Source organism: Xiphophorus hellerii, chromosome 5, assembly GCF_003331165.1.
Source record: "Xiphophorus hellerii strain 12219 chromosome 5, Xiphophorus_hellerii-4.1, whole genome shotgun sequence".
Taxonomy (NCBI): Eukaryota; Metazoa; Chordata; class Actinopteri; order Cyprinodontiformes; family Poeciliidae; genus Xiphophorus; species Xiphophorus hellerii.
Genome location: NC_045676.1, coordinates 6,321,716 through 6,347,647, shown reverse-complemented (window position 1 = coordinate 6,347,647; position 25,932 = coordinate 6,321,716). Strand labels below are relative to the sequence as shown.

Sequence of the window (25,932 nt, the reverse complement as noted above, 5' to 3'; positions counted from 1 at the left end):
ATTCAAGTATATAAATTTCATCCTGAAAGGCTTTAGTTTGTTAAAAAAAAACACAACATTAGTCAACTACTGATTGACTTAATATTCCACATGTATATGGTCATGTTCAATGATTTCGAATTTTAAGTTTACTTCATCGGCTAATTTTGCTAAGTGAAGCACATTATAGCTTAATTACACAGAATGATATTGAAAGCCTTTATTTTTGTTTATTTTGATAATTTTCCGCTTACCGCCAATGAAAACATGACATTTAAGATTATTTTAAGAATATCCAATCAGATATTCTATATTGTAATTCATAAATGTATGCAATAACTTCAAAACAAGATTTCAAAAATAATTGCAAGTGAAAAAAATGCTAATGTAAATACTTTTTTATCTTAAAACTAATTAAGATTCTCAACAAAGGATGTTAAGTTCAAATCTTAGAGACATATTCATATATCTAGAAGAAAAGTTACTTGTACATTTGCTTTCTCTTATTTCAAGATACACTTGAAACTCGACAAAAATACTTTGTAAGACTGTGTGTCTTGGAAAAAATAGTGTGGAAAAGTGTTCTTAATGCTTAAAATTTTTATTTTGTAATCATGTTATTCATTTGAATTTTTACAATTTTATTTCAGCGTTTAAAGTATGAGAATCTGCATATAACTTTATATTTTTTTATCCATCTCATGACATTGTTTTTTTAATATAAAATCAGAAAGATGTTACACAGTGAACAGGCAGTGAATCAGTTAGATGAAACGGATCGATGCAGATAGAAAAGCATTTTATATATATATATATATATATATATATATATATATATATATATATATATATATATATATATATATATATATATATATACGCTTACAGTATTACTACTTTGGACCAAGAAGGTTCCGATCTGACGACTGTCCTTTCCAGATAAATATAGCTGCCTGCCTGGTCCAGTAGAGGGCGCTGCGGTACAGAGGCCCGGGGTTCTCCACTCCAGAATCAACGAAAGAAAACCGAAGAGGCACCCGGAAGTGAAGCTCTCCATCGTTTCCACTCGTTAACCGAAATAAATAAGTTGCGTCCGCCATAAAGAAGCAAATCGTTCTGTTCATTCAGACATTTTCACAGGTAAAATAAGTCCAGGTTTGTTAAGAGAAGCCACTACTGTCGCAGTTCTTCTGAAAAACCAAGGACATGGAGCTGCTTCCTGTGACAGTTGTTTTGCTGTTCGTGTTGGTAGAGACCACCTACAGCTGGAATCAAGGTTCGGTTTCTCTCCTATTAAGGCTTTAAATGTCTGTCTAAACATGATCCGAAAGCACTAACTTTATTTATTTATGTCTTTGCCTTTACAGCTGGGTATAAAACGGTACTCTCCCTTTAATTGTTCATAGATAAATTGTAGTTACGAGCCTGAAGTTTCAAATAAATTAAACAAAAATTATTTACACATTAATTTGTCGTTAAAGGCGGCTGTTAAAGCGACCACATTTAGTTATTTTTGCTTTAACTTTTCTCTATGCAAATATATTGCACTGTTTACCTGTAGACAAAATCAATCTCGCGAGATTTTAATTCATGCGACTTCATCATTCAATGTGCAACAACATGCTACAACCGTGAAATTCATCCTCCACCGACTTTTACATCAGCGTTTTGAATTGGAAATCAATTCAGTTGCAATTTATTCTTTCGTTGTAGATGCTTTTTGGTAAGATGTTTTTAGATGGTTAAAGCCAAATATTTCTCAGCTCGGAAAATTCTGTCAGAGAAACATTGTGATTGTAAAAACTATACTTGTTGGTGAACACTGTTCTAATTCTTGGAAAATCATGCGTACACAAACCTAGATGTAAGAAAATATCTCCTAAGTTTTTTTGTTTTTCTCAGTGAGTTTGTATGCTATGTGGAAGCCGGTGAATCCTTATGCTGAGGGAGATTTAAACATCCATGTAGAATATAATATAGCAGTTTTATAATGTTCTTTTTTTCTTTTCTCGATATTTTTTAAATACTTATTTGTACTACTGTCTTGCCGTATGTACAAATCTTTCAATTAAAAAAAAAAATCATGAACTTTAGGTAATACCCTGATGACGTCACTCCAGGTGTGGGCAGGAATCATCAGTGTTATAGTGGGATTAATAATAATAATAATAATAATAATAGTAATGAAAGTAACTTAAAATAATTTTTCTATCTAAGAGGAAGCATGTTTACTGACATCCTCTACAAACAGTTAATTTATTTGCATTCTGCTTTGTTTATTATTCAATACAATCACCTGGTTTGTGGATATAAACATACATATATCTGAAGTGGCTACATTATGTAAGCATTCAGCAACGAGATCAACAGTACCAGGTTTTCCCTTTTTTATTCTTTCCATTTTAAAACTGCATCATGGAAACAAAAGTTTTCTTCCTCATCTGTCCTTCATGCAGACAGCGTGTTGCTGAGAGACATCCAGGCTCTGACGTTCTACAGGAACCGCTTCACCACAGCCAGGCGCTCCAACCCGGTTCCCCAGCTGAAGTGTGTTGGCGGCTCCGCAGGCTGTCATGTCTTCGTCCCAGACGTTGTCCAGTGTGTGAACAGAGGCTGGGATGGCGTGGATGTTCAGGTACTGTTACTCAGGCATTACTTAGGCACTACAGGTATTATTAAGTGAGATTTGACAATATCAAGTTATTTTTGATTTTAAAGATTTGTTTTTTAAAGCTAAGTGTGTCATCAAACTTTATGCAAATGCTTTGTGGAAATAAGAAGCATATTTTAAACTAAAATCTAAAAGAATTATAATAGACATTCTTTTGCTGATGTCAAGTAAATAAAACTAGCAGTGAATTATAAATCCTCACCGCTTATTTTAAATACAGCTTTTTACAGAAAAAGCAATAGAAAAAAAATACATTTAAAAAGATGAAAAACAAAAACAGTTGTTTTTAAAAAATAAAACAGACATTTTTACTCAGAAAAAAGCAATATTCTGGGGACAATTCTAGGAAATTTTTTATGTTAAAACAATTAATCGAATTAACCCTGATGAATTGATTATTGAAATAATTGTTGATAATTGATCAATCGTTAACTGAAGTAAACAATCTCTTAAAAAGGCCATTTGCTGAAAAAACAACACATTCAGAGGAGCAATTGCTCCAAAAATGTACAAAATATAAATACATTTTGCATTTATGAAGAAAACGCATTAGTCTGTAAATGTTTTGCACAAAACTCCTCGAGTGGCCTCATAGTTTAAGCTTCACCTGGTTCAAATTCAATAAAGGAATGTGATCTTACTGCATTGTAAGGAATAAAATAAAATATTATTTATTCATAAAAATGAACAAAATTATTTGTTTAGACGCATCTTTTAATGTATTTCCAATACTGTATAGAAAGTAGTTAAATGAAAAATCTGTAGAACGCAACAATTGTCAGAATAACAAAGAAATTTATTTATATATATATGTATTAAATTGTAGAACATCAGCTCGTTAAATGTTCTGTTTTCAGGCTGTTCAGTCACTGTTTGGGTCTTCCTCTCCTTCACAGTGGGAGTGTAAGACGGATATGGACAACGCCTACAGGTTTGGTGCCATTGAGGTGAGCTGTGAGGGTTACAGCCACCCGTCTGATGACTACATCCTGAAGGGCTCCTGTGGCCTGGAGTTCACCCTGGAGCTGACCCAGGAGGGCCAGAGGAGGACGCAAGGCAGCTTTGGCTCCCAGGGTGGATTTAAACAATGGGGAGGTGAGAGGAAACATTATTTATGTAGCCATTTTCTATTGAAGTGTAATGGGTGTCATGATGACAAGTTTTAATGAACGATACATTTTTCCAGAAATTATTGCAATAAACGATAACATTGTTGATTTGAGGCTGTGCTCAAGTAACATAGTGGTATAATAATGCAAGAACACATTCTCAAAAATCAGTAAACTTTAAGTTATAATGAACATTTAACACTGGATCTGGAAGACATTTTAAATAACCAAAATAAATAAACAAAATAACAGAAACAACAACTAAAATGAATTATGAAGTTGGGCTAGTTGAGACCAAAGCACCAAACTGAAGACTTTTATCATGCAGTTTTTGGTAGAAAAATAGAAAAAATAGATCTTGTAAATGGAAATTGTTGTAATTTATCATGCGGTTAATTGGTTTATTGCTTATTGTGACAGGCCCAATGGGTGTTCGCGCATCCTTAAAAAACCTTAAATTAATGTATGTAATATTAAGGCATTAAAATGTCTTAAATTCATTAAAGAAAAGATAAGCTGGCCTTAAATACATTAATCACAGGCCTTAAATTATGTAATGGCTGGACTATTTAATCTTGTATGTTGGTTTTTCTCGTGGCACATTTCTATCAGGCAAAAGTTTACCAACTGCGTTCTGTGAGGTAATAAGCTGTTAATACTTTCTTGGTAGCTAGCTATTTAGTTAGCTTTTCTGCAAACCAAGTAGCAAGAATGTTATGCAGCAAAAATACCGTTTTGCTAAATAACTTTTTTTTAAATGGCTCGGTTCAAATGCATATGTGAACGCCAAGAGGACCAGAGACCGCTCCAAAAGGAGGAAGTGGACTGTAAACCAGGGCATTCTGGGTAAATGCAACCAAAACATATGCAAGAGACTAGCGCTAGCCTGAGAAATGGCTCATGATCTTTTGCCAAAGACAAAAAATAATCCTACAGCTGCTAAAATCAGACGATACGCCATTTTTGTTTACATTTTGTGAAAAAGGAAGTTGCGCTCTTGTCTTCTTCAGAGGCTTTTTTGTTGTTTCCTTAAGTGGTTCTTGGTGCAGTGCCCCCATAGGCGAGGAGGGGAACAGGTTTTTCAAATGGTTTTGTTAGTTTGACACAGTGAAGTGTGGAAGCGAACCGCATCAGCTAAAAATGTAATAAATGTTGCAATTTTGGTCCCCAGGCAAACAGACTATAAGGGACTCATATATGAAAACACCTTGAATATATTAAAGTGATTTTTTTCTTTTTTTGTGACTTTCCTCAGGACTTGGGGGTCTTGCCTCTAGTTTCTTCAGCAGTTTTTTTGGAAACAGGCACCACCAACATCAGCAGCACCAACAGCAGCATCAGCAGCAGCACTACGCCCAAGACGGCGAGTCTTCAGGGGGATTGCTGGTGGTCGCTGTGCTTCTCCTCATAGCTTATGGTCTCTACAAGCTGTTTCTCAGTGGGGACACAGTCCAGGGGGGACAGACTGGGGGACAGCCGGGCTACCCTCAGGATAATCACTCAAACAACATGGGGGGACCGCCCCCACCTGGATTCAAACCTGACTACACAGGTAGCTGAAGCAGAGAAAACAAAATCCTTCAAAGATCAAAACTTTTAAGGATTGCTTCCACCTTCCCATCTGTCTGTTTCTTGATCAGGCTTTCCAGGCACCAATCCTGGCTATGGTTTCCACAACGATTACACTCAGGGACAATATTACCAAGGACGCCGCTCTGGCCCCGGCACCGGCGGCGGCTTCTGGACTGGGATGGGAACGGGAGGAATGCTGGGATATCTGTTCGGTCGACAGAGGTTGGTGAAGCAAGAAGTTTTAGTTTACAGACTGAATTTGGACTTATGGACCCCTGTAGCTTTACTTCACCCCCATCTCTCTGGTTGCTAACAATGACTAGCATTGGTTTTAGCGAAGTTGTCAATATAACGCGCTACATCTTAAATGTGAATGATGTTTGAAAGAAAAACGGACGTAGTGCTTTGCTACTAATTGTCAACACTATAACATCTAGACAAGGTCTGAAAAACGTTTTAATGAGGGAGACGGAGGTCAGTTATGCTCACTTGACTTTGACAACTGTACCAGGTAGATGTGATGTTGAATTCGGTGTGTTTCGGTTCAGTTACAAAATAAAACCTAAACACCAATTCTGACATATCATCAGTAGAGCAGGTGTTTTAAATTGGCTAGTCAACCACCAGTGTTAGCTTAGCTAATAGCAGCGGTAGCTAATCTACCACATCTGTGATTAATAAGTGATCACTTATTGATAATAGCAAAAATAAACATCAAACCGAAAAACATAAAACTGTAACGGTCTGAATGTTGTGTTCACTGTGTGGGAAATGTTTGGTGTTGAACCCTGATACGTTTGCGGAGTTGTTGTCAGTTGCTATGGCAACGAGCCTTTGTGTAGCGTAGCTGACACAGAAAGCAAGAAAAATGTGGTTTTGAGTTATTCCTCGTCGGTTTTTCTGCACTATTTTCCCTTTTTTTGTGGCGTATAGCACTAGTTGAATCATACCTACATCTCCAGGTTTCATTTTGTTAACGGAGTTGTTCTACCGCGGCGGCGCGGCTGTGGATAGCATGTAAAAAAAGAAAGACTTTTTGCCCTCCAGCTTTGTGCGAATGAGCAAAATTTCCAGGTACACACAATAACATGCATGGGGTCCATAGAAAAGATGTTCAGCTCTCAATTTAAATTCAGCTTTCAGCTTCTTGTTGACATGCGGTTGTTTTGCAGAACGCAGCCCTGCAGTCCGCCTCCAGCGGGACAAAACCACTCCTCTGGGACAAATACGTCCTCTGGGACACGCACTGCTTCAGGTACTGATGCTTGTGTTCGCTACTGGACTGAGTCAGAGAAATGTCGAAACGTCTCATTGATGGTTTGGAGGAATCATCATGTGCTAAATAGTTTTGCTCTCGCTACTCGGGCTGCAACTAACGATTGTTTTAGTAATCGACTAATCTGTCAACTGTGAAAAAAACTGGCACATTCTGCAGATTTTTCTTTTTACCACTTAGTCTTTTTTTTAGGCAATATTAGAAATATATTAAAATAGACAAATATCCATCTAACATCCATATTTATTTGGTTTTCAGGTTTTGGTGGAACCAAAAGACGATAGAAGTTGGAGATTTGGAAATTTTCTCCTCAGCATATGCTGGAAGCAGTTAAACTTCTGCTTTTTAGTCGCCAACAGGACGAGAGTTTTATAAAGACTTCAGGTCGTAAAGTGATAATGTGATTGTTTTTAATTTTTTGGAAAGGTGAGGAGCTGCTTGTGGAGGAAAAGCTTTTCTTAGTCTCTCATCTTAGGTTTTCTTCTTTTTTTTGTTTCTTCCATTATGAAAACGTTTTTGCAGTGGTTTGATCATTTGACTGGAACGATGTTACAGGTAAAATCCAGATTTAATATTTCAGCTTTTACTAATTTCCATCCCAACTCTTTAAATGAGCAAAGATGAAGGAACATTTTGTGTTGAACTGAAGCTGAACCGAAGAAAATGACAAATACATTTAGAATCTGTACATTTTAATAGAAAATGGTTGTAGTATAAATTTAAATTATAGAAAATATATATTCATCTACCAGTGCCCTCAGCTGCCAGTCCTTTTCTCCTGTTTTGCTGAATAAATTATTTTCTTTACTATATTTATACGCCTGTTGAAAAGCATCTCTCACACATCATGTAGAGAACAAATCTTTCATTGATGTTCAGCAACTAATACTTCTTGTTTTTCCAGGTGTAAATACGTTTTTAAAAAATTATTTTTTTTAGAAAATATTGAGCAGTAGTAAATAACTTGGTGTGAATATTTAAAAATGTTTTGCTTTTTTGTATTAAATTTTAAATTCTTGTGTGAAGGCGTCTGGTGAGTCCAGATTTACCCTCTTCCAGAGCGATGGGCGCTTCAGAGTTAGATGAAGTGATGCTCCCATCATGCCTTGTTCTTACTGCAGCAGCCGGTGGTGGCAGCACTATGATCTGGGGTGGCTGCAGGTTTTCAATACAAGATTTTGGTGAATAACTAATGCAGCAGTGTATGTAAATAAACGTAACAGAAGCGTATAAAAACATTTTTGAGTATGTGATTTTTTTTCAGTCACTATACAATAAGTGAATTTTAAAATAACTATAGTTGCTTAGTTTGGTTATTACTATAAAAACATATCTTCAATTAATTGTGTTTTTTAAGCTTTTTTCCCCCCTCACTTGAAAACTTTTATGTATTTAACCAGATTATCTTTGATTGATTTGCTTGATATGAAGCATGTAAGAGAGCTAAAAATACAAATAAATCTATGAAAGAAAAATGTTTTTTTTTTGGCATCGTATATGATTGATACCACAAAAAACATTGATTAATGAGAGAGAACAAACTGCAAAACACGTAATTTAATATTTGACATTTTATGAACCTAAGATGTTTATTTTAAACATTCCAGTAATTATTCTTTCTCTGTACATTTCAGGCCTCCAACATAAAGAACATATAAAAAGCAAAAATAAACCTGAGGTTTGTGTTTTCCAATCAGAACCAGATGTAGAATATCTAATATTAGGAACTAAACTTTAGTTGATATGTGTCAATATGTTTGAAAGAGAAAGAATGAAATTGCATCTAAATTGCAATTAAGTGAATTTTAAATTAATTTCTTAAACATAATCTCATTATGTTCATTGTGACTGGAGAGGTTCGTCCCTGTCAGTCCAGAATCTTACTGTTTTCACTGTTAGCGAGAGTGTTGGGTGGTAAAAAGGTTACTGCCCCCTGGTGGATGGGAAGCTGAACTGTCACAAGAGCAAAATCTCTGCCCTCAATTAGAAAACCCGCCTAATTTTGCATCAGTTTTTGCTGTGGGAGATATTAAATATCTGATATACTTTTATATGCACAAAAACACTGCATAAATCATTGGCAATCATGTGGAGAGCATGCATGTTTAATATTTACTGTAGATATTCAGATTACAAACCAAGTATCAACACAATGAGTGTTCATTTGTGAATACAGTCAATCCCCATTATAGTGACATTTGCATATTAATAACATAAAAAGTCATAATACAACAAATTCCATCCTTTTCATAACCAGCAGCTCACCTGTGGAGGCGATATGTAGCCGTGCATCCGTTTGAGCTCTGGCTCCTTCACATGTTGCCTTGCAAAACGCTCCTTTCACATTTTGTCACTTTACACCCACAAACTTCAATGAATAGCATCAAAGTATGTGATAGACCAACACGACATTGTGAATAATAAACGAAAATTATGATTTTCATTTAGTTAAAAACTAATAATAATGTGGGTATGTTTCACACTAATACTTCTAATTAAAATCTAATTGTTGGTATGTTACAGCTGCAAATATTACATAACATAAAAAAAAACTTATAATTTTTGATAAATATCCACTACAGAAAATCTATTACTTTTAAAGAACCACAATTTGATTCCTATTTTTAGGCTTAAACATAAAGAAAAAAAATTTTTTTTCTAAAAAGCTGATGGTTACATTTTGTAAGATGGAGTGTCTGTATCTGCACATCAGTTCTATCCAAATAGGAAAAGTAGATAAAAATAATGAGAACACCTGTTACTTTTAGTATAATTCTGTTGCGGAAATTAAAAGCAATTATTCAGTATAAAAACTGAATAATTGCAGTTTCTAAATTGTATATGTTCAGTTGTTCATAGTCAGAATCTTAAAGAGTCACGTGTGTTGGTCTATCACATAAAATAAATCCCCAAATCCAATGAAAAACTGTAACGTGACAAAATGTGAAATAGTTTTGCAGGGTATTATAGTTAGCTAGCATCAGACGTAGTCACTAATAAAAAGACCAACTCAAAATGCACACATACATAATAAATATTACAGTAACAGATTCAGATTGCACTCTGTCCCAAGCCTTTTGATAAATGTCACCCTGATACAGTACCGCCTGGCCTATTCATGTATTCACGAGGCAATATGTTAAATATAACCCACAAACTGCCTTACACTGAAAACTTCACCACTGAAAAGTAACCTTTTTTTTTTTCAAATTTATTTTTTTTTTATAACAAGAGATCAAACAAACACAAAATCAGCAATGAACTGTGATTATTTCCACACACCTTAGGCTGCACTGCAGTCCGATGTGACCCAATTCTGATTTTTATTTCTGCCTTAATGCGACCTGGATCTGACCTTTTCATGACACTCTGAACAGCACAGGTCGGATTTTTTTCGAATGCGACCAATTTCAAATTGGTATCCGATACAATCCGATTCAAATGTATCCGATTCAAATGTAACCGATTCAAATGTAACCTAACGTCCAGGTCGCATTAATCCGACCTCTACGTCACTGATACTCGACAAACGTCCATATTCTGCGTCCTGATATGTGCAAGCGGGAAGAAAAACAACAACCATGGCGGACGATAAGGAGGATTAAGTTGTTAATCTGCTGGCTCTGATCGGACAACAACTTCAAAATCGTAAGCTATGCTCCACCGTTAGTATCCATGTTTACTTCCGCACTGCTTCTTCTTTTTTTTTACGGGTTGGCAAAACACTGAGCATGTTCTGCATGTGTGATGTTATTGCGCCCTCTACTGCGCATGCGGGACACTTTCAGGTCGTTTGCAGTTCACACTTGTGATCACGTACAGGTCGCATATTTGGAAGTATGAACGACCACGGCAAAAAAAATAAATTAAATTAAAAACAAATCCAATTTGAGACAAAAAATTGGAATTGGGTCACTTGAGGTTGCAGTGTGAACGTAGCCTAAGTCCCAAAGATAAACCAGCCACGTGTGATCATGGTGACAATGATATGTGTCTTTTAGCAGAAACTGAGGCGCACCCATTGGTCGTTTGAAGCTTGTTTTAGCTTCTCATTAAGCTTAAAACTAGTCCAACAAAAATCAGCTTTTTGTAGAAATAAAATAGCAGAATCAAATTCTCAAAAAGCATACACTTACATAACAGGAACAACATTAGTACTTTAATTAATATCGTTTATATTCTTCTAACGGCTATCATTATCAAACACTATTAAGCAGCCAGTCACAAGGGTTCAGGCTGACAGGTTAATCTGAAAGAAAAAAAATAACTAAGTGACATGCAAATGCTCTCTTTGTCTGCTCTTCATCGTCCTCCTCGTCGTCGTCATTGTTGGCACCATCGATGCAGTAGAGTTTTGAAAAAGTCTTCACATTATTTTTGTTCCGTCTCTCGGCGATGAGAGCTTCTGCTGGCTCAGGTTTCAGTTTCAGCAGCTGCCGTTTGAGAGCTCTGATTGCCTCTCAGTCCGTTTGGCACGTCACACACTTGGCTTCAGAACTCTTCTGCTAGTATGTGCAAACGCACATGCAAATGTAAGGGTGCAGGGATGTGTGGCATGATGCGTTGTAAGTGTGTACACCATGTACAGTAAACAGTGTGAGCATCTGTTGTTGTTGTTGGCTTTAAAAAAGAAGAGAAATTCATCTCAGGTCTTCATATTTACAGAAACAGATGTAGTGCAGTGTATATAAAAAAACAAAACAAATGTCTTTTGTGGCTCTGAAGGATTTTCAGGTAGTTGTTAATTTAATCTGTGCAAGGATGCTGTTTAAAAAAAAAATGCTAGAACAATATTAATAATAAGAAGAAATTGTACAGAACTCTGTTGGTATAGTTCAGAAACTAAATCACCTATTTTTTATTTTCCCTCGGTACCTTTGGACATTGCCATACATGTGGACCACTGGATCGCTTTATAATACGATCACACTTCTCCTTTATCATCTTAACGTCAAAAATCTGGTAAAAAATGAACTAACACTGTGCTAAAATAGGCAATTTTAATTCTAAGACGAGTAGTAGATGAGTAGCTTTTGGTGCTCAGCAATGCTGAACACCAAAATGGCGACAGGCGTTCTTCTCTTTATGAACCTGCAGGAAAAGTTTCTGGCGCAAAATGAAAGTAAGAGCGAAAATCTGTGTGCACAGGGTTATAATAGTTTTGTTTTTTTCATTGTAGTATAAATCTTTGAATTAGACCTTTTGTTTGTCTAATTCAAAGTTAGTTTTTAGAGTGTGTTTGCTAGTTTTTATTAGTCAAATATTTCATTTTAGTTCAGGTTTTGCTACTCAGTTTTAATTTTCATACTTTTGGTTCAAAGAATGTATTTGATTATTGTTGAACGTCCAACTGCCTCTGGTGTAACGTAACCGTTTACATCCGTCGCTGCCATAACTTTTAATGAACAAATTTATTCACATGTGGTTTTAATTTAATTTCTTATTTATTGGAAACGCCACAATTGTGAAATTGTATTTTTTTGCCATTAGCTGAATTTCGAATGGGTTTTGTGCAGATTTGTAATGAAAACACAGCTAGAGAGTAAGTAGCTGAGGTTTATCCTAAGATTGTAACTGGGGGTTTAGGAAAGTCCAACTGGGGAAAAAGAACTGGGGAAAACCCTGAACTTGCTGGGAATTCACCCAGGGGAAGCTCGACTCTTTGGCTAACCTCAGATCAGTTAATTTTTTGGAGTATTTTATAAAAGTGGAGTGTAGCTAAAATAGTAGTTCAAATAAAACACTGTTCATTAGCAAGAGAAAAATGTTAATACTGGTAATAAGGTTTTGACTACAATATGTAGTGAAAAGAAACTTTGTAACTCATCATATTGACGTAGCTGAAAGAATGGATGTCCGCCTTATTTGCATGAGTTTGGTGTTTTTAACAGCATCACTAAATATCATAACCTCACCAACAAGAACTCCTGTTAAATTTTGTTTGTGTGTGTTTCTCAAATAAGGATTTACAGGCTATCGAAAGAAAAAACCCCGGAACAATCACATTATTATCTATCACAATACATACTGATATTTCAGGACATCAGTTTTTTGTTCATGGCACTTTTAACACATTTCAAACAAGGTCCAGCTTGTATCCCCACAGTTCCTGATCGTGTCCCTGATAACTGTTGTTATTGCATGAACATCGTCATCACTGTTGTCCTTGTTTTCTGTACAAGAGAAGCCTCCATGGCAAAAATCTACAAAACAAGTAATATTTGTCTTAAAAAACTGTCCTCTGTGCTTGATTGTTTGTCATGGGTTTGTCTAGGACCAGCCGTCTCTCCCTACGATCTTCGTTTGATTCGCTTTACAAGTGGGCAGGTCTTTTCAGAAGGACATCTGCCTTGTTTTTACAGACCAGGTGTAAAGGATTTGAGAGTTTCTAGAGTTTTGAATGACTAAAATCCAGAATAGAAAACGGGGCAGGTTGCCCGTTGTCATTACTGGTAATATGTCTTTTCTTTTTCTCGAAGAGGGCAACGCTTTCTGTCCACTTCCCTTACAGCGGGGATCGATGAAAGTGTGTTGACTGGCTGTAAGGCACTGACTTGTGTGAGGTCATGAGAGGTCAGTCATACTGAGGCTCATGGGTAATCCTGGGCGAAGGTAAGCCACTGGAACACGGCCGTTCTCACTCGTTGACCCAGTGATAGACAGACGAGCTTTCGAGCGCATTGCATCCGTGAATTTCATCTGTTGAGGGATAAGAAAGGTCACGTTTAAATAAAATGGTGACATTAATCAAAGCTGGCAGGTATTGTGCTTCAAAATAAAATTAGTAGCGATGATCCGTTCAGAATTTTGTGGCTGATTTCTGATCTTGGGTTGAGCGGCAGATGCTGATTTTTTTGTAGTAAAATAGAGAAATTAAACAGTGTAAGCAATACAAGCTGTCTGGATGGTGCTAATCCTTAAGGAAAGTTGTTACTGTCGTGTGCGTTTGTTACACTAAGGGAGTTTTCACATCTGATAGTCCAGTTTACTCAGTTCGATTTGGGACAAAAATGTAAACATTTGCTACATTTTCAGATGCTGCAGTTTGTTTTCTCACTCCACTGTGTCAAATCAACCAAACCCTTTGAAAAACACTGCTCTCCTCCTCACCAGAAACTACTGAAGGAAACAACATGAAAACCTCTTCAGAAGACACAGAGCACAACTTCTTCACAAGATGTAAACAAAAATGGAATGGTGTCAGATTTTAGGTTTTTTTTTCTCTTTTGTCTCTGGTGAAAGTCCATGAACATTTCTCCCTCTGACATTTAGACTCTTGCGTTTGTTTTGGTTGAATTTACTCAGAATGCCCTGTGCTATAGTCCATTACCTGCTTTTGGAGCGGTTTCTGGTCCACTACATCCACATATGCATTCGAACTGCAGCAGAGTTTACTTCAGGCCTACCAGAGTTTGCTTTTTTTGGTCTGCATCAGAGTTTGATTACGCATTCACACCTCAACAAACAAACCAGACTTTCTACCAGACAAACAAACTAGTTTAATTAAAGTAGACTAAACAGAACTTCAATAATAAACTCCGATTTTATTGTAGTATTTGATGTTACTTCTTTCAATTTCTCACACATATAGTGTTTAATGTCACCGCTACTCATGAATAATATTGACATTTCATGCCAGAAAAGTTCTAATGTTGTCAAGTAAATTTTCTGGATGCGGCAGCAATGGTGAAAAAGTGTTTTTAAGAAAAAACATCAAGTTCTTTAAACAAGCTTCAACATTAATTTTCTGCAGTAGTGGAGTCTTGTGTAGTGTGCGATCAGGGATGGAGTCAAGACTGGTTTTTCTGACCAAAGCTGAATGTTTAAAACGTTGATAAATATTTCAGGACATTGCTTTTTGTACACCACAAAATACAAAATTCATGGTAAAACAGTTGATTACTCAACCAAAACTACTACTTGGTATTAAACTAATAATTCTTAAATTAAACTAGCACTTAAGTTATGAAATGCAACCATACATTGATTGATACACTTTCTCTAAAGTGAGTTAATCAGCTTACACTTCACAATAGTTGTGTATTTATACTTTCCCACATTAACTTTTTGCACATTTAACACTGTAGCAAATGCATTAAGATCAAGTAAGTCAGAAAAAGTTTCTCCACATGAGTTCAGCAGCACGACTGCTGGAGAATCAATGCAACTGCTAATCAAATATCTCAACAAAAACCCAATAATATTCCTTAATCTCGCAATTTTTCTGCAGAGGCTTTACTCACCTCAGGATGATGAACGCTTGAAACTAAAAACAAAAACTGTTACTTACCATTTGATTCATTCTCATAGTAATTATCTAACCCCCGGAACATTTTATTCTCAGATAGTGAGCTGATCCTTTTTAATGAAATAAACAAAATAAATAAAATGAGATGGCAATGTTACAGAACAGTAACAAACCTGAGGCAGCAGGACACTGTGAATTCTACTCTACTGAACTGAGTAAAAGCATAAAATTATAAATATGAACGCACCAAAAAGACACGTTTACATCCACATGTAATGTCTTTTCAATACGCCAGCACACAAGTATAGGAAACAGTGTGACAGCTGCTTTGCGTACCAATACATGTTCAGTTTAGTGTAATTAATTTAATTTACTTCAATTACACATCAACCATTATTTTTACATCTAAAATAACAGTTGGATGTTATGTAATCTTTAATCTCTGTGCATGCGTACAGTGAAAAATAAATTCTAATTCTAGTGATAAATGGTTGACAAAATTAAACAAAAAAACTCTAAATTGGGAATGAACATACATTTACCTTAATTTGATTGGTGTCAGAGGTGTTGGGGTTAATACCACTGAACTGAAATTAAAGTTGTAGTGTGTAACTTTTATAAAAAAAACAACCTTTTTACATATTTGTTTAAACTGTCATAATGTTGTGACAGATAATCTGTGAAAAGATCAATCTCCTTCCTGAAGTACTATTGCCATCTGAAGAAAAGTTTTTGATGAAGAAAAGCATCAAAAACAACCAATCAGTGCCAGGAGGCAGGTCTTAGTGCTGTCAATCACAATCTCGTGTGGCGCTGCTCTCCATCTTAGTCTCTGCTATGCTCCAAGCTAGCAAAGCCTGTTCTGAATGCTAAGGCTAGTTAGTATAGTCACAGATGTTTTTCCTGTTATGGTAAGTTTTGTCATTTTCATTAGCATCAAGTACATGAGGTTGATTGACAGCCCGGTGCATTTCTTATCTTTTCCCAGATTATCTGTCTCAAAACAACCTGTCACGACATGTTTCAACAAATATGTAAAAAACTTAAAAAAAAAAATTCAGCTAAAGTTACATACTGCATCATACCGCACAGCATTCTGGGACATGTAGGCAGAAGAAAGGCATTAGCTGCTCAACCTTTCACAGTGCTAAGCAAAGTTAGTGGAATCAGCTAACTCACTCACTCTTTGGTTACCTAGCAACTCACTCACTCTTTGGTTACCTAGCAACAATCTGTCGAGTAATTTGAGGAGCAGCAGTTTAAGGTTTCGCCACCGTACCTCGTGACTGCTTAAAAATTAAAAACAACCTTGTGGAGTGAAAACTGTGGATAAAACAGAAAAGATCACCGCACCCGTTAAAACAAAAAAATAATCAACAATTATTGATATTTACTGATATAAAACTTTTATATCGTGATACGTTTTTCAGCCATGTTGTCCAAAACTACAATCGTTTTAAAGGCATTGTAGGTCTGTAAGAACCAAACTCCAAGAAACGTTCCTATTCAAACATTCACCATTCTGTGTTTGACTCGTGGTCAACTGCAAGGAATGATTTGAAAAGTTACAGCCGACCCCCTAATCTGAACAACGGGTGTAAAAGACTGATATTATGATCAAATACATTTAAATAGTTATTTCATTCTTGATTGTTTGACTATAAAATTTGAAATATTTTGTGTTTTATGTTGAAATCTGGGCTCTTATTTTGTTAGTATTAACTTTAGAAGAAGTAAATTCAACGCTTTAACTATTCACAAACATTCTAAACATAATAAGCCAGAAGCTTAAAATTGGAAGCAGCGGTTTTTAGCAACGGCCGCCTGATGCGAAACTGGGTCCGAAACCACAGCTGGCGGAGAAGCGGCGGCAGCATCTGGAGAGTTCTCGTGGAAAAACATGTTCAGATGTTCGCAGATGTTCGGGGTCACCAGTGTGGAAGTCAGCAGAAAAAGACGAAAAAGTAATTTGAGTCTTGTTTTATTCTCAATGTCTTCCAACCAAAACCAAAAATAGGATGAAGTACAACCGTTGGTTTCTTCTCCACCTCACCTTCTCCCCTTCACAATAAGAGCATACATTCTGGTGTGAAATATATACATTGTGTCTGCCACAACTTAATGTTGCTTTTGCTCTTTTTCTACATAGTTGGTTTTGATAATACCACCAAAATAAGAGCCCAGATTTCAAACTAAAACAGAAGGCACTTTGAATTTTATTGTAAAATAAGCAAGCATGAAAAAAAAAAACTACTTAAATGCATTTGGCCTAATTATTTCTCTACGTCCACCTTCTATAAGTTATTTCAAAGAGGATGATTGGCTATAAACTAAGGAAAGTGCTGGAGAAAAAAAATTACAAAGGACCAGAGGAAAAGGGTAGATAGGCTAAAGTGGTAGGAGGAGTGAAAAACCAAAAAAAGAGGGAAAAACAGGAGAAGAGGAGAGAAAGAGGCTGAAGAACTGGTCATAGGAGCGAAGGAAAATGGGAGCAGGAGTGAGCAAGCTTCAGGATAAGGAGTAAACAAATGCCAGGATAATCACAGCCATACACAGTTTTGACCTTTAATTTTCTTTGAATGCCACTATGTTTTTTTTTGTTTGTTATCAAAACGGCTGAATTCATGTAATATCTGGATTTATGGTAATTAAATCCAGTAATTGTCATCTTCAGTGGCAAATCCAGTTTCAAAGCTGAGACCATTTCAAAACTATTTATTTAATAGTCTCAAGCTGTTTGTTCCAGTTTTTCTACAGCACCTAAATAAAAGCAGATCATTTAGAAATGATCCTAGGAAATAATTTACATCGGCGTATTAGGGTAATTATAGATAGAAAAAAAGGGGGAGTATATTTCAGAGAAAAACTCAAAAATTCTGGGAATAATTTAATAAATGTTCTGAAAAAACTCGTACATTTCAGAGTTTGAAATTTTGAAAATTTGCACAAAACCCCCCAGAAATTCTAAGGTTAAAGAATTAATCTTTCATTAAAATTGTGAGAAAAAGCAGAGAAATTCTACGATTAGTCTAAAAACCCCTGAGAAAACAGAATTTCAGATTTTTTTCTTGCAATTTTTTGATTTTTTAAACTCAGAAATTTCAGAGTTTTTTCTTGGAAAATTACTCCTCCGTCTTCTGTGTTTTCTTCCTATATACAATGGCTCTAATATGGCGTCATAATAACTTCTGAGCAAGAATTTAGAGAAAAAAAAAATCTTACTAAGTAGGCACCTAATTTAAAGAATATTCAAATATTTTGTCATTTATTCACTATTCTCCTTGCAGTATCTTTTAAAATATCTTCTAGGGAAGCTTGTGTGTTTTGTAAATCACACATACTGGATATGTGCCACTGAAGACGCTCAGCACTGAATCCAGCTGACCCGGGAAGTGTCGCCTGGTTAAACCTTTGTCTATGGCTGTGAGGTGAGCAAAGTTTTAGCTATCAATCATCACTCTCCTACCCGTGTTAGATCTTGACGCTCTCAATGCCGTAAACGTTGTAGCCTTCTTTATAGGTGGCGTAGTTTGGCTGGTGGCTGGGAGACAGCAGGTTGTAGTTGGGGGCATGTTGAGGAGAAGACAGAGTGTGTGTGTAGTTCCCTGTGTGCTGGGGTGATGAGAAGGTGTTGGCTGCGACCTTTACAACGGAAATAAAGTCAGCGTTATTGCTTTACTGATTTAATTGTAGTACAGTTACTCTTCAGCTGATTGACTATTATTGTTATTTATTTTTTTTATTTTTGTTGCAACATTAAAATACAAGTTTGAGTTTTACAACATTTTCTGAAGATGCTTTTATGCGACTAGAGGCTACATTTACAGGGGCAGTATTATGTTAAATCAACTTTTTTGAGCTTTACATCATGCTATATATAATGTTATTCCTTCATCAAAAACAAACCTGGTTTGTGTTGCTTTGATTCTTTCATGCATGGTTGACAAATCATTTAATCTCCATGGCAACCATTCAGCAGTGCAAAATGTTCGGGTGGACCTAGCTCCACCTTCGAGACGCAGCTCCTCCTTAGATCCAAAGCTTCCCAATTTCACCCTCACAGAGCAGCACGCCCCCATTCAGCTCCTTCAGACTAGCTAGCAGCAATTAGCAAACGCCTAGTGGAGCTGCGCATCAGTGGAGCTCATTATACGAGCTACTTCTCAGTGGAACGCTGGTAAAAACGATGGTAAAGGGTTCATAGAGGAGCTATGTTGTGATGACTTCCTGAAGGTGGAGTTTCAGAAAGAGTAGGAGCTTCTTAAAGAGACAGAGGCCCAATTTCAAGGCATTAAATCACAAAGTAAAATGAAGTCATATTTGATATGTACAGCATTTTTATAACAACTGGAGGAAACACAGTTACTTGATTGTGCTATAAAAACACATAATATTGCCCTTTAAATTTAGGTTTTCCATCAAAGCATTGAGATTTACATGTCAGCAAGAATGTAGCCTCGCCAATATGCAAAATCCACATCCACACAACTGACACGATTCTGTGGGAAAACACTTTGGGTATCATTCAGTGGCGTTCAGGTGCTCAAGTTGAAAAACTTGAGCACCTGATGTGCTTCATGTGCTTGTGCAGCACATGAAACCGCCGACTGCCTTAGTAAAGTAAAATTTATTACAGGAAACAATGTTGGGTAAAATTACAAATATGTGGTGAACTGGTAATATAGACTTTTAAATCCAGAAAATTTTACCTTGGGCCACACACTTAACACTGTAAAAAAGAGAAAAGATTCCCATTCACTTAAAGGTGCACTTTGTAACTTTTATAAAACATATATTTTTACATATTTGTTGAAACTCTCACCATGTCATGACACTGTGGAACAGATAGTCTGTGAAAAAAAATCAAGCTTCTCTACCTTTTCCAGTCCAGTCCACTGAAACAACCAATTAGAGCCAAGAGGCGGGTCTTAGCGCTGTCAATCACAATCTCGTGTGCAGCTCTTGTGAATGCTAATGGTACTTAGCATAGCCACTAATAAGGGCAGATAATTGGTTTTCCTGTAATGGTCAGTTGTTTCTCTGCCATTAGCGCATTGATCAGCGAGTACATGGGGTTGATTGAGAGCTCTAAGACCCGCCTCCTGGCTCTGATTGGTTGTTTTTGGTCAGGAACGATGCATTGCTTCAGATAGCAATACCACCTCGGGGAGAAGACGGAGGAGATCAATCTTTTCACAGATTATTTGTCTCATAATATACTATCACAACATGGTAACCGTTTTAACAAATATGTAAAAAACATATTATTGTTTTTATAAAACTTACATACTGCATTATTTCCACATTTAAGTTTATTGGAGGCAAATCTGTGGATTTATTTTGTGACGCAACAACTCAAACACCCTGCTCCCCTGTGTTTCATCAAGGAAAAATCAAAAGGCAAGATATGAGGAAGAGAATTGTCGATGTCCACAAGTCATGACACATTCATATGTTTAAACAATTATACACAAGCATAAACAGAATGGGAATGTCCAGACCTCACAGTGTTCAGGTCTACTTGTTGGAAATGTGCAAATCGACCCAGTTACTAAAGTAAAAGACGTTGTGGAAACGATGGCTGAATGTCTGCAGTGAAACAAATCCTTTACCAGCATGAGCTGAAAGGCCGCTCAGAGAAGAAGAAGCCATCACCACAAAAAGGAAAATAATAAGTCACATTTCAGTTTGTAAATGCACCCAGGACTTTTCAAAAAGATATCCTATAATCTGATGAAGCTGAAATTGAAAGTTTAAGCCATGATATCAATTGTCAAAAAAGTTAGATTGAAAAGCCTAGAAACACCACATCCAATGGGAAATATGGGAGTGGCAGCATCATGTTATGTTTTTTTTTGCTGTATGAGGAACTGCTGTGCTTGGCTAAACAGATGGCATCATGAGGAAACAACATTATGTACAAGTCTAGAAGCAACATCTCAATTCATCAGCAAAGAAGTTAAAGCTCAGGCAGAAAAGAGTCAAATGGACAACAACCCTAAGCATACTGCTAAATTAGATGAATGTGATTTAACGAGAGCAAAGTCAGTGTTTTGCAGTGATTATCTTACAGCTGTGTGAGAGCACACAGCTATGTGCAGAGATGTCTTACAAAACTTATTCCATTTCACTAAACCTGCCAAGAGGAATGGGCCACAATTAGAGTAAACGACTGTGAGAAGGATAATCAAAACATTTCATCCAAATCAAACCGTTTTCAAGGTAATTCTACAAAACAGTGGAGAAATGTTTGTAAAAGGTAAAAATGTGTTTGCAGTGGATGTAAATATTTGATTTCATTTGTCTTTTTGTACATATTTAAGGTTTTGTATGACTTCTTACTTTCTCCTAAGCATCTCCATTTCGACTTCTTTGTTTTGTAAATAATGAGTTAATTGAATCTTTTGTGGCTGGTTCTATGCAAATGAATAGATGAAACAAATTTTAGAACCTGATAAAGACAAAGGAGAATTTCCAATTGAAGCAAGTCCAACAGTTTCACTGACCAAACCATGTATGCACAAACAAATCCAGTGGTTTCCAAACTTCTGCATAAATCCAAGCACATTTAATTTGTACATTCAATCCACATGGAACTGAATGCATATAAGAGAAAAGTACATGAAAATATACGGTGTCTACAAGTTGGAAGTAGTTAGAAACACTTCTGAGAAAGATATGCATATATGCTAGTCAAATCATGTAGGCATGCAAACAATTAATTGGTGTATGACTAATTGTCGATTAAAGGTTTGTTAGATTAAAATTAGTTCCAACTGATTCAGTAACAATATCAACTTAGACCGTCTTTCAGTAGTTTGACCGCCATTCAGAAGAGGGCACCACTGGTCATCCTTAAGTGGAGCCAGCTGTAAGTGAAACAAAGATGGCGGAGGGCTCAGGAAAGAGAATAAATAGAGTTTGGTTTGTGGTATAAAATGCTCTTTATGTGGTTTTGTTTGAAAATATAAACATTTGATAAGCTCCAGCAGTTTCTGTCCACTGTCCATTGTAGATAGAAAAAAAAATTCCACCAAAAAAACTCAGAAATTTCAAAAGTAAGAGGTTAAAAAATGGAAAACTTTTGAATTTTGAAAGTTTTCTGAGTTTCAGAAATCAAAAGACAAGGACTTGAAATTTAGAAAACTCACAAATAAGACCTGCTTTACTGTGCAACATGGCACATTTTCACCGAGGACAGTCAGACCCAGCCGGCGGTTGAGTTGAAGGCAATGTGTATCTTTACTGTCCTCTCAAAGGCAGAAAACGCAACAAGAAACAATCTAACCAATAAAGAAATTAAGAAGCCTTTTTTATTTGGGTAGTAAAAATAACAAGAAGGAGGAAGTAGGCAACGGTCACCATAAACTGTTGTGGACCCCTGTTGGGGGGCAGATACGGGTCGATCCCAGTGAGTTTGGTGCAGCTCGGCTTGAATCTGTGAAATTTAGAGCCAAACGTATGGCAATACATATGTGACTTCACCACACCGCCACTCCCTCATCCTCCACCGAAACGGGTCAGTGTTGGAAACCAAGTCAAACCAACATGTCTTCTGTCAGTGGGCGCACTTTCACGTTGATTAGGTCAAAGGGGTCAGATGGAGACCGTTCAGAATAAAGATGACACTTCCTGTTCTCAGTGGACTAGCCTTAAGTGATGTAATCACTTGACCATTGGGCATTGTAGGGGACCGGATGTGGAATTTATTTATATTTAAAATTAAGAATTTTAAATATAATGTAAAATAAATAATAAAAAATGACATCACTCAGAGCATAGAGCATAGCATTAGACTGAATAGATTTGCCCTTGTGGGTCAGGCACATTGTCACCAAGACCCAATCTGGATTGTTTTTTCAATATCGGGACTGATACAGATATCACTATTGGATTGGTACATCTCCAGTTTAAAGGATATAAATAATTTTTATCACTATAAATGTAAATAGCCAGAAAAAATACAAAAGGGAGGATAATAATTTGTCTAAAATATAACACAAACGTACAAATTAACACTATCAAAGTGGAAAAACAAAACAATAAATCCATTTAGAAATTTCAAGCAAAGTGTAAAACCTTACCTTCATTTTTTTGGCTTCAGCACGGCTCTTGTAGCAGAACTCTACCAGTGCTACCATCATGGCGAGACCCAGACCTCCAACCAGGATGTAGAAAACTCCCGCCACGTTACTAAGCGACAGAGCGCTGGTCTTTTCCTAGCACACAAACAAGTGTGCACACACACATGCACCCACACACAGACGCAAGAGAAAAATAAAAACAACAAAAAACAGGACACCCAGAAAATAGTGTTGGTGTGACATAACTACAAACATGATTTTATCAACACACAAATTTAAACAAGACGACTTTGTTTAGAACCATTAAAATAACTAATAAATCTGCACACAGACATAGAAACCTTGGATATCATTGCTTAGTTTAATACTGAAGTTGTATATTATATGTTTGTTTCTAAACCTCACCTGCTAATGAAAGTCTAAGTCAGTGTAGATTATTTTAAATAGTGCATTTGCTGTTGCTTTTCACATTGTTTTCAAGTTCATATCAGCATTCCTTACAATAATACTGCAATCATAAGACTACTTTGTTGTCGTGAACAACAAACATCTCAGTTTAAAACGGAAACATTGGACAAATGATTCTTATCTCGATGCATACATATGTTGCAGATGTCATGGTGGAGCCAGTTGGTACATTAGGACACAAGTACATGATTTAAAAAAAAAAAAATCATGTAAAACCAAACGAATTTTTATCCATATTGCTGCTGTGGTTTAAAATCCTTTTAATAAAATTCCAGAGAAAGTTCTGGGGGAGTTTTGAGCCCCTACACAACTACAACTGTGGATGTTTATTTCATGTTTTACGTTAGTAATTCTTAAAAACAACCATTTTTAGGATAAAAGTTATTTAGGCTTCGCTTATATGAGATCACTGCCTGGGAACTGGCGGTATTTTTGGATGTTAATTGGGAAACAGTTTCACTTTTAGACGGCACTGCAGAAACCCCTCGAGTCACCTGTAGTTGTCATGTCAGGCCACTAGATGGCACTGAGATTTTTGAACGTACATGCGCTTTTGACCATTAGCTTCCACCAATAAGCCATGTCACATGAACGAAGGGCCCATGTATCACATATTCCTCATCGGAAATTGTGCTAAATTGAACAGGTAACGTAGCACAACACAACACAATGGTATCCGCTTTTTATTTAATTGTTTTTGCTGTTAACTGTAGAATAAATCACATGGCTGTGCTTTCTGCGCATGTGCGCTTTCAAATTCCGCGGGGCGTTTTGAAAGCTGGTTTGAGAGACTTAGTCACTGGTGTGTAAACAAACAACAGTATCACAATAAAAATGTTATGGTTTAACTGAAGAGCGGCTCTGTGTAAGAAAACATTTTATTTTATGTGACTACTTGTGACTGATACAGAATATTATTTTTTATTTTTCTAAATATCAATCACTCTCAACCAGGTTCTCAAAAACAATAAATACATGTCATTGACAACATTACTAATGGTGCAATAATGTACCCAGTGGCTCCAGCATTGTATTGCTATGAAGCAGTTCCAGTCAGAAGTTTACATACACTCATCCTGTGTATTAAGGTAATTTTATCTCTTTAATGATTCATTTGAACAATTTATTTTTCTAAGAGGATGACAATAAAGGCTCAAATATATTCATACACATGCGGATAAAATTGATGGTACTCCTGTTATTGACAGAGAAACCCACAAAGGTCTCTGAAATAATTTCAAACAGGCAGAAGTGATAATAAATAAAGAATTACTGAAAATTTACCAATGAAAATCAGACATTGCTTTTCAAATATGGTTTAGCATCTCTAGAAAATATTGAAAATAATTTGACCATAAGGACATTTTAAACTAAAATTTGTCCACTATGTGTCTGTCTATTTAAAGTGTGACATACAGTTGTTATATTCAGTAAATTAAAATACATGTCCCGATGAGTCTAGATCTTTTGTCAGATTAAAAGCGCACTTAGAAAATAACTTATGTGCATGTATTAAACTTACTTTTCAATAAGCCCACATTTCTGTTTTTTAAAAATAGTTTTTTTGTTGGTCTGATACCAATTTCAAAACACATCAAGAAATTTTTGCAATTTGTTGCTTGATTTGGGTTGCTAAGTGAAGGGCTTGGCTGGCTGGGGTTGCTAGGTGACTAGCTTGGCTGGCTGGGGTTGCTAGGTGACGAGCTTGGCTGGCTGGGGTTGCTAGGGGACGAGCTTGGCTGGCTGGGGTTGCTAGGTGACGAGCTTGGCTGGCTGGGGTTGCTAGGTGACGAGCTTGGCTGGCTGGGGTTGCTAGGTGACGAGCTTGGCTGGCTAGGGTTGCTAGGGGACGAGCTTGGCTGGCTGGGGTTGCTAGGTGACGAGCTTGGCTGGCTGGGGTTGCTAGGGGACGGGCTTGGCTAGCTGGGGTTGCTAGGTGATGGGCTTGGCTGGCTGGGGTTGCTAGGTGACGAGCTTGGCTGGCTGGGGTTGCTAGGGGACGGGCTTGGCTGGCTAGGGTTGCTAGGTGACGAGCTTGGCTGGCTGGGGTTGCTAGGTGACGAGCTTGGCTGGCTGGGGTTGCTAGGTGACGAGCTTGGCTGGCTAGGGTTGCTAGGGGACGAGCTTGGCTGGCTGGGGTTGCTAGGTGACGAGCTTGGCTGGCTGGGGTTGCTAGGGGACGGGCTTGGCTAGCTGGGGTTGCTAGGTGATGGGCTTGGCTGGCTGGGGTTGCTAGGTGACGAGTTTGGCTGGCTGGGGTTGCTAGGTGATGGGCTTGGCTGGCTGGGGTTGCTAGGTGACGGGCAGTGCCTGCTGATTTCTAACATTACATTCTGAATGTTTTTGAAACGGCTCGTTTTCCAGACACTAAAAAACACCAGCTGGGTGTTTTTTTTTTTCTTTTTTAGTACTTAGGCTGGAAGTACAAAAATGTGACTTTTGAATTATAAGTTCCCTTTAAGCTGCTTGTTGTAAAATTAGTCAACCCTAAAAAAAAAAATCAAAAGTTCAAATAAATCATTAAA

General features: G+C 36.8%; 2 protein-coding genes across 6 annotated transcripts in view; one reads left to right on the top strand and one right to left on the bottom strand.

Moving 5' to 3' along the window:
- The first annotated feature begins 979 nt into the window (after window positions 1-979).
- On the top strand, window positions 980-7,845 carry saraf (store-operated calcium entry-associated regulatory factor). The gene is made up of 7 exons (XM_032563406.1): window positions 980-1,255; window positions 2,436-2,614; window positions 3,547-3,745; window positions 5,015-5,311; window positions 5,400-5,553; window positions 6,504-6,586; window positions 6,866-7,845. Exons 1-7 carry the CDS (start codon window positions 1,186-1,188, stop codon window positions 6,889-6,891), a joined length of 1,008 nt encoding a protein of 335 aa, XP_032419297.1. The 5' UTR covers window positions 980-1,185; the 3' UTR covers window positions 6,892-7,845.
- Window positions 7,846-10,482: 2,637 nt separating this feature from the next.
- LOC116720229 (glutamate receptor 2-like) overlaps window positions 10,483-25,932 on the bottom strand; it is a 52,170-nt gene continuing 36,720 nt past the window's right edge. For 2 of the 5 annotated variants that reach the window (XM_032563371.1, XM_032563370.1), the window contains exons 18-20: window positions 22,940-23,074; window positions 18,322-18,497; window positions 10,483-13,306 (exon numbers count right to left, since the gene is read on the bottom strand). In XM_032563371.1, coding sequence (XP_032419262.1) covers window positions 18,327-18,497; window positions 22,940-23,074 — 306 coding nt within the window. In that variant the 3' untranslated portion in view covers window positions 10,483-13,306; window positions 18,322-18,326. Of the gene's footprint in view, window positions 13,307-18,321; window positions 18,498-22,939; window positions 23,075-25,932 lie in introns of those variants that run through there. The other 3 variants (XM_032563373.1, XM_032563372.1, XR_004339354.1) reach the window with 2 other exon arrangements.

Excerpts from the sequence above, each read along its gene's own strand:
- saraf (XM_032563406.1), top strand. The coding sequence starts at position 1,186 with ATGGAGCTGCTTCCTGTGACAGTTGTTTTGCTGTTCGTGTTGGTAGAG. Across the intron at positions 2,615-3,546 it reads GGGATGGCGTGGATGTTCAG|TGGGAGTGTAAGACGGATAT; the intron begins GTACTGTTACTC and ends TCTCCTTCACAG. Across the intron at positions 3,746-5,014 it reads TGGATTTAAACAATGGGGAG|GACTTGGGGGTCTTGCCTCT; the intron begins GTGAGAGGAAAC and ends GACTTTCCTCAG.